The following is a 9,105-nucleotide window of genomic DNA, read 5'->3' as shown; positions in this document are numbered from 1 at the left end:
ATGGAGGAGCCATTATATCCTTCGGAATTTATCCCACCTCAAGCTCAAGTTCAAGCTCATCAGGGTAGACACATATAACCACCAAGCGTGCAACTATACCCTTATATCAATCATTCAACAAGTCAACAACCGACCCACTTGAATACTAACTGGGGACCTACCCTTGTTAATCCATCATGGTGCCAAATCTTGATGACCCTATTGAACAAAAAAAATCCCGTGAGATGTCAGAGCCCATCATAAACTTAGAGATACAAAACATGTATGATCAACTTTAAAAGAGGCTCAAAGCAGTAAAAGGTAATGACATCTATAGGGTTATTGACGTTAATGAGCTGAGCTTGGTACTTGACTTGGTTATCTCGTCCAAATTTAAAACCTTAGATTTTAAGAAATACGATGGAAGCAAAAATCTTTCTGTTCATATTACCATGTTTTGTCGAAAGATAACGGGTCATACCTAGAATAATAAACTCTTGATATACTATTTTTAAAATAGTTTAACTGGATCAACAGTAAAATGGTACGTACAATTAGATCAAAGTAAAATCTATTTATGAAAAGAGTTAGTTAAAACTTTTATTGTTCAATATAAACATGTACTTGATATGACCCTTGATAGGCTATCATTATAAAATATGAAAAAAAATCAACGAAAACCTTTAAAGAATGTGCACATCGAAGAAGAGATACGGCAGCCCATATCCAACCATCACTAACTGAGAAAGAGATAACTGTCTTATTTGTCAACACATTGAAAGCCCCATACTATAATAGGTTAGTGGAAAATGCTACAAAAAACTTTTTTGATATGGTAATCTCGAGAAAAATGATAGAAAATGCCATCAAAAGTGGTAATTGAAGGGCCTGAAAAGAAGACAACAAATTCAAAAAGAAAGAACATGAGACACACGCCGTCACTCACAGAAATTCCTCACAATGTCTTTTTATCCCATATAATCTAACCCCACTATACCTTCTCTATTACCCTGCTACTAACCAAATTTTTCAGTAACTATATTATTATTGAGCCCTCCAACAACCATCGTATAGATCGAGCTTTAGCTTTCATCCATCTCATTACACCTTCGTACCTCCAATCCGACCATTCGTCCAACCAACCCACTAAAATAATAATCAAAGAAACCCATAAAATAATAACAATCAAGAAAGATTTCATTTTGATCTAATTTCCATCCATCGATTTGTACCCTCAGTTGGTGAAAGGCCATCTCATCGTTCCTTCTTACGTGAAACCATTAAAGCCACCTTACCCGAGTTGGTATGATCCTAACGTTAAGTACGATTATCACTACGGTGTTACAAGACACTCTACTGAAAATCGTATTGCACTTAAACATAAAGTACATGGTCTGATAAATGTTGAGCTTTTAACTTTTGACATCAAATTCAAGCCAAGTGTCAGTGAAAACCCATTGTCAGATCACATCAAATGAAAAATTAATATGGTAGGTAAGGAAAAAGACGTGAAGATCAAAAGATATGTGGATGAAGTAAAAACCCCTTTTGCACGGGTGTATGACTGTTTATGTGAAACGGACATGATCCAACCACTATTTTTGGATAAGAATGAAAGTTGTGAAGACCCTGACTAGTTTTGCAAATACCATAAAGGAACGGTTGGACATTCGATCCAAAGTTGTGAAACCTTTAAATAAATATTACAGAGCTTGATGGATCAGGCCATCATTGAGTTTTATGATGAATATGATGAAAGCAGTGTGAACACAGTGGGTGACGAGTGTCCTGGTAAATTTTTTATTCCCAAATCTTTTACTATCTACTATGATAAAAAATCAAAGCCTGCAGCCCAAAAAACCATCTCTTCTTCTAGGACACCAATGACCATCTATGTCCCTGGTCTATTCCCGTATCAAATCGATAAAATAGTCTTATGAAGATACGATTATGATGTTGTGATGTGAGGAATTGATGTGACCTCGAATGATCCAGGTATGGAAAATACTGCCAATATAATAGGAGTAGAAAGAATGACTCGAAGTGGTCAGATTTACACTATCAAAATGTCAAAAAAGGTCAAAAAAGAAAAAGATAAAATAAGAGAGGAAGACATAAAGAAAAATCAAAATTCTCAGCCAGTAGCAAGCCCGAAAGTGTAGATCAATAAACCATATTAGAGAAAAAAGCTTGTGAGTTTTTAAAGATCATTAAGCATAGTGAGTATAGTGTGGTTGACCAGCTAAACAAACTATCGCTCGTATTTCTTTATTGTCACTGCTATTGAATTTTAAGTCATGTAGAAATATTTTGCTGAAAGTGCTCAACCAAGCTTATGTCAAGCATAATATTTCTATTGAAAATGTAGATCACATGATCGAAAATATTATAGCCCTAAATTTTATTTCCTTTAATGATGACGAAATACTTTCAAAAAGACGAAGTAGCGTTAAAGCCTTGCATATTACTGTAAAATGTAAAACCCACACTATGGTCAAAGTTTTGATTGACAATGGATCATCCATTAATGTCATACCTCTAATGATGCTGACAAGACTTTTGGTAAACCCCTCTCATATGCAAACTAATCATATGATTATAAAAGCATTTGACGAAGTGCGAAGAAAGGTAATTAGTGATATAAAGATCCCATTATAGATCAATCATTATACCTTCAATGTCATATTTCAAGTAATAGACATAACTCCTATATATAGTTATCTACTAGGAAGATCTTGGATTCACACGACCTGAGCTGTACTTTTATTTTTATACTAAAAGGTAAAATTCATCTTGAAAAAAAAATAAGTTTGTGTAAATGGTGAAAAAAATTTATTGGCAACAAAGACCTTAACTACTCCTTATGTTGAGGCAATAGAAGAAGCGATCGAATGTTTAGTCAGAGATTTTGAAGTAGCAAATGCCACTTATGTCAAAGAGAGATCAAATATACTGATCCTTTAATTATAAAAAATTATAGACATGATGATTAGACAGACTGCTGGCAATGGTTGACGAGCAGGACAAGGCTTAGAAAAAGCTCTATAAAGAATCACAAAAGGACCATGCTCAGTGAAAAATAAAGAAAGACAGGGGTTAGGCTATAAGCCTACAACTGCTGATAGAAAGAACATAATGTTGAAAAAGAAAGAAAGAAGAATGGCACACCTTAAAGGGTAAGATTCGATTGATAAAAAAATGGTGTTCTCTTATTTGTATGAAATAATTCATTCAGGTGGGCATGTCTATCTTAGATCAATGGAGGTTAAACAAAGGAAACCAGTAATGGGATTGGAAGAAGCCTTTTCTCAATTTTAAATTAAAATAGACGAAGGAGTCATGCAAAATGAAAAGATCTTTTTTCCCTTTTAGGTTAAGAGACCGAGAATGGTGTACCATTTTTGTTATCCTTGAACCTTTTAACTTGAAATTTTCAATTGCTTTTGCCCAAGAGATGTGGAGGTTAAATGTATGGACTTATTTTCATTGTCTTAATAAAATGATGGATGCAATGCATTTCACGTATTCTATGTTCTCTATTTTTCATTTTTTTCCCTTTTCATTGCTATCCTCTTTGCCCTTGCCAAGATCAGTATATATTTCTTTATGATTATACCCATTTTTAGGTTTTCTAATAATGAACATTATAGACGATCAAGACAATAACATCGGGTTTGATTTTAAAAATTTGATTCACATTAATGAGCTTGGTAACGATGTTGATTCATAAGACCATGATTTACCTCATAATCTACTGAAATGGATAGAACAAGAGGAGAAAATTATAGAATCCCATCAAGAATCGACTGACTTATTGAATTTATGAGATGGTGAGAATAAGAAAAAAGTTAGGATGGGTACTTCATTATCATCAATTGAAAGATAAAAATTGGTGAATTTACTATAAAAATATGTAGATGTATTTACATGGTCCTATCAGGATATGCCCGGACTTAGCACAATGTGGTTAAGCATAAATTACTTTTAAAAATAGAGTGTCGATCGGTACAGCAAAAGTTGAGATGCATGAAGCCGAAAATGTTATTGAAGATAAAAAAGAAAGTAAAAAAATAATTTGACGTTGGTTTTTTAGAAGTAGCCAAGTACCCTAAATGGGTAGCCAATATAGTCCCAGTTCTTAAGAAAGATGGAAAAGTTAGAATGTGTGTAGACTACAGAGATTTAAATAGGGCTAGCCCAAAAAATAATTTTTCATTACCACATATTGATACCCTTGTGGATAACACTACTAAGCACTCTACTTTTTCATTAATAGATGGGTTTTTTAGCTATAATTAGATCAAAATAGCTCGTGAAAATATGAAAAAAACTACATTTTTGATAATGTGGGACATACTTTGCTATAAAGTTATGCCTTTTGGGCTAAAGAATGCTGGGGTCACATATCAAAAAGACGATGGTCACTCTCTTTCATGATATGATGCACAAGGAGATAGAGGTATATGTTGATGATATGATAGCTAAGTCCCGATAAGGTGAAGATCATGTTGTTAATCTCATAAAGCTCTGTGAAAGATTATGGAGATACCAGCTCAAGTTGAATCTAGCTAAATGCACATTTGATGTTAAATCTAAAAAATTGTTAGAGTTTATAGTCAGTGAAAGAGATATAAAAGTAGACCCTAATAAAATTCAAGCCATTCAATAGTTGTCAGCACCACGCACGTAAAAAGAAATGAAAGGCTTTTTAGGGCGATTGAATTATATTTCTTGCTTCATATCTCAACTTACCTGAAATACAATCCAGTCTTCAGGTTACTTAGTAAAAATAATCCTAGTGAATGGGATGAAAAATGCCAAAATGCATTTGAAAAGATTAAAGAGTATTTGATAAGCCCACTAGTGTTAGTACCACCAGTTGCAGAAAGGTCGTTGATTTTATATCTAACGGTTCAAAAAAAATCAATGGGATGTGTATTAGGGCAAAAAGATGAAATTAACAAGAAAGAGCATGCCATCTACTATTTGAGTAAAAAATTTACGGAATATGAGGTCAAGTATTTCCAAATAAAAAAAATATGTTGTGCCCTAGCTTGAGCTACTAGTAGACTCAAACAGTACATGCTCTATCATACGACTTGACTGATATCAAAATTGGATCCCTTCAAGTATATTTTTGAGAAATCATCTCTATCAAGTAGGATAGCAAAATGACAGGTCATGCTATCAGAATATGATATTGTGTATATGACACAAAAGTCTATAAAAGGAAATACAATAGCTTATTTTCTTTCGGATCGACCTACAAAAGATTACGAACCTATGAAGTTTAAGTTTCTAGATGAAGACTTGATAGCGATCTTACAGGATGAAGATGAAGAGCCTGTAAGAAAAATATGAAAGATGTTTTTTAATGGGACATCCAATATAATGGGGCATGGCATTAGGAAAATGTTAATATCTCTAGAAGGAAATTATTATCCATGTACTGCGAGGTTAGATTTCAATTGCACAAACAATGTTGCTGAATATGAAGCATGTGTTATGAGGTTATAGATGGTTATTGAAAACAAGATTGAAACACTAGAAGTATATGAGGATTCAACCTTGGTAATTTATTAACTAAAAAGTGAATGGGAGACCAGAGACCTGAAACTAGTGCTATATCAAAAGCACATAATTGACTTGATGAAACATTTTAAAGATATCTAATTTCAGCATGTTCCTCGAGAAAAAACCAAATTATTGATGCTTTGGCTACTTTGGCAGCAATGTTCAAGTTAAATGATAGTACAAGAATCCAGCCCATCAAAGTACAAATGAAAGATTCACCAACCCACTGTTCAAACATAGAAGAAGAGGTAGATTGACAACCATGGTACTATGACATTGTGCAGTATATCAAGTGTCAAAACTACTTAGCACAAGCTTTAAAAAATGATAAAAAGATCATCCTAAGATTAGCAGTAGGGTTTGTGCTTCATGAAAAAATCCTGTATAAAAAGAGTCAAGACCAAATCTTGCTAAGATGTGTAGACGCTGTGGAAGCAAGAAGGATACTTAAAAAAGTACATAAAAAAATTTACGAAACACATGCTAATGGGCATATAATGGCCAAACAGATTATGAGAATAGGTTACTACTGGTCTACGATGGAAAAAGATTGCATCAATTATGTCAAAAAATACCATAAATGCTAAATTTATGCAAATAAAATTTATTCTCCTCTAGTTTCGTTACATGTTTTGGCACCACCATAGCCCTTCTCTATGTGATGAATGGATGTGATCAAACTCATAACCCTAAAAGCTTCAAATAGACATCGATTTATCTTTGTGATAATCGATTACTTTACTAAATGGGAAGAAGTAGCTTTGTATGCTAGTATTACGTGATCAATAGTGTACAAATTCATGAAAAAAAAGATAATATAAAGGTATGGACTCTCATAAATGATCATTTCAGATAATGCTAGCAACTTAAATAATAAAATGATAAAAAAATTATGTGCACAGTTTAAGATAAAGCATCAACATTCAGCACTATATCATCTAAAAATGAATGATACAGTGGAAGCTGCTAATAAGAACATCAAGAGAATATTAGAAAAAATGATAGATACATATAGAGACTGGTATGAAAAATTACCTTTTGCCCTACTTACATATAGAACATCAATTCGAACCTTTATAGGGGCCACCCCGTTTTCACTAGTGTATGGCAAAGAAGTTGTACTATCGATTAAAGTAAAAATTCTTTCCCTAAGAGTTTTAGTGGAGGCAAAATTAGATGAAATAGATTGGGTTCGAGATCATTTTGGACAACTAAATCTTATTGAAGAGAAAAGGCTATCGCACTCAATCATTGGCAAATGTATCAAAGAAGAATCATACGAGCACATGACAAGAAGATACAAGCTCGATGCTTTCGTGAAGACGAATTGATTTTGAAAAACATTTTGCCATATCAGCATAATAATAAAAAAAAATGGACACCTAATTGGAAAAGTCCATATATGGTAAAAATGTATTCTCTGATAGAGCACCGATCCTTACAGAAATGGATGATGATGAATTATCAAATCCTATGAATTCAGACACTGTCAAAAAATATTTTACTTAAAAAAAAGAAAAAAAATACAAAAAAGAGAGATAATTCAGACTGAAAACCCAAAAAGGGTGGTTTGAACCAAAAGGGGGTCATTTAAGCTGAAAACCTGAAAAAATGGCTTGAATGAAGGTGGAGCTAGGAAAAAACCCTTCAAAGAATAAAAGAGTGGCACCAATTGGATGAATCGATGCTAGAATTAAGATAGGTGATTTTTAAGGGCAAGTTTTCATTAGTTACAGATATGGGATAATGATTGGTTATATGAAATCAAATGCGACAAGATCGTAAATGTAACGAGTTTTTGGAAAAAGACCTGGTCTGAATAGATCAAGGTGGTTCAGATGTTCATTATCTAAAAAATTGATATGCAATTCTTGAAATGTTTCTGAGTTAACTTTTTTTTAAGTCCCGAAAAGTTTATCTTTATCTTTCTAAACCCAAAATACCCCATTACTGACCATGTTTCACATCCAACCTTAAATCTAAAATCATTGCATTTGTCATTTAAAATTAAGATAATGATTGATAAAGTCCACAATAAACCAATGCATCACCCAAAAAGAGAATGCAATATAAGGATGACAGAAATAATAATACGGGGTCAAAAAGAATGAAATGAAATTGATTGATAACTGAAAATAAAATAGAAGAGTTAAAAAAAGCATTCAGAGAATATTTTAGAGTGACTAAAAGTCAAATGGGTTCATCAGAAGTTAAAGATTCTGAAATAAGAGGGAAAAAGAACAATTGGATGAAAGTCAAAAGATTCAGAAATATGATAACACAAGAAGTAGCTTTCAAAGTCTAACATGATTAAACTGAAAGTTAAATTAATATGAATGAAAACGCATGATATGATTCATTTATTGTATCTTTATCTTTATCACAATCATTGCATACATTGTGTATCTCTTGATACGCTACATTGAAGGTTTTTTAAGAGACATCAGGAAGAATTAGTGTTTTTCTTTCAAAACAAAGATGATGGCTTTGAAGATGATATGTTACCTCTAGCACAATTCTTAAAATCAAGACTGTCAATTTGTAGAGCACTCAATCCTTTACTTTTTCAACTCACAGTACAGTCGTTATTCTTCTTGACTTGCAGTTCAATTTCAATCATTGTTAATCTCTAACTCATAGTTTAATCTCGATCATTTCTATAGTTTTCTGACTTGCGATTTAATCTCAATCGCTTTTATTTTTTTGACTTGCAGTTTAGTCTCAGTCATCATTAATCTTTGACTTGTGGTTTAATTTTGGTCATTTTTATAGTTCTCTGACTTGCGGTTTAATCATAGTCGATTTTATTTTTTTAACTTGTGGTTCAATCCCAGTCATCGTTAATCTCTGACTCATAGTTTAATCTTGATCATTTTTATAGTTTTCTGACTTACGGTTTAATCCTAATCGTTTGTATTTTTTTGACTTATGATTCAGTCTTAGTCATCGTTAATCTTTAACCCGTGATTTAATCCCGATCATTTTTATAGTTTCCTGACTTACGGTTTAATTCCAATCACTTTTATTTTTTTGACTTACCGTTCAGTCCCAATCATCGTTAATCCCTGACTCATGGTTTAATCCTGGTCATTTCTATAGTTTCCTGACTTGCGATTTAATCCCAATCGCTTTTATTTTTTTGACTTACAGTTCAGTCCCAATCGTCGTTAATCTTTAATTCATGGTTTAATCCCAATCATTTCTATAGTTTTCTAACTTGCGATTTAATCCCAATCCCTTTTATTGTTCTGACTTGTAGTTTAGTCCCAGTCGTCGTTAATCTCTAACTCATGGTTTAATCATGGTCATTCAATAGTTTCCTGACTTTTAGGTTAATCTTAGTCCCTTTTATTTTTTTGACTTGCGGTTTAGTTCCAGTCGTCATTAATCTTTAACTCTTAGTTTAATCCCGATCATTTCTATAATTTTCTGACTTGCGATTTAATCCCAGTAGATTTTATTTTTTAACTTGTGGTTTAGTCTCAGTCATCATTAATCTTTGACTAGTGATTTAATCCCGGCCATTTCTATAGTTTTCTGACTTGTGATTTA

General features: G+C 32.8%; 1 protein-coding gene across 1 annotated transcript; it reads left to right on the top strand.

Moving 5' to 3' along the window:
* Positions 1-6,218: 6,218 nt before the first annotated feature.
* Positions 6,219-6,884, top strand: LOC149512019 (uncharacterized). Its single transcript, XM_089753470.1, has 2 exons — positions 6,219-6,324; positions 6,406-6,884. Exons 1-2 carry the CDS (start codon positions 6,219-6,221, stop codon positions 6,882-6,884), a joined length of 585 nt encoding a protein of 194 aa, XP_089609596.1.
* Positions 6,885-9,105: the final 2,221 nt, after the last annotated feature.

The sequence above is a fragment of the Durio zibethinus genome, chromosome 24 (genome assembly GCF_047325235.1).
Source record: "Durio zibethinus cultivar Kanyao isolate XHJ-2024 chromosome 24, ASM4732523v1, whole genome shotgun sequence".
Classification (NCBI taxonomy): domain Eukaryota; kingdom Viridiplantae; phylum Streptophyta; class Magnoliopsida; order Malvales; family Malvaceae; genus Durio; species Durio zibethinus.
Note: the sequence above shows the minus strand (reverse complement) of the source record. Positions and strands in the feature narration are given on the sequence as shown.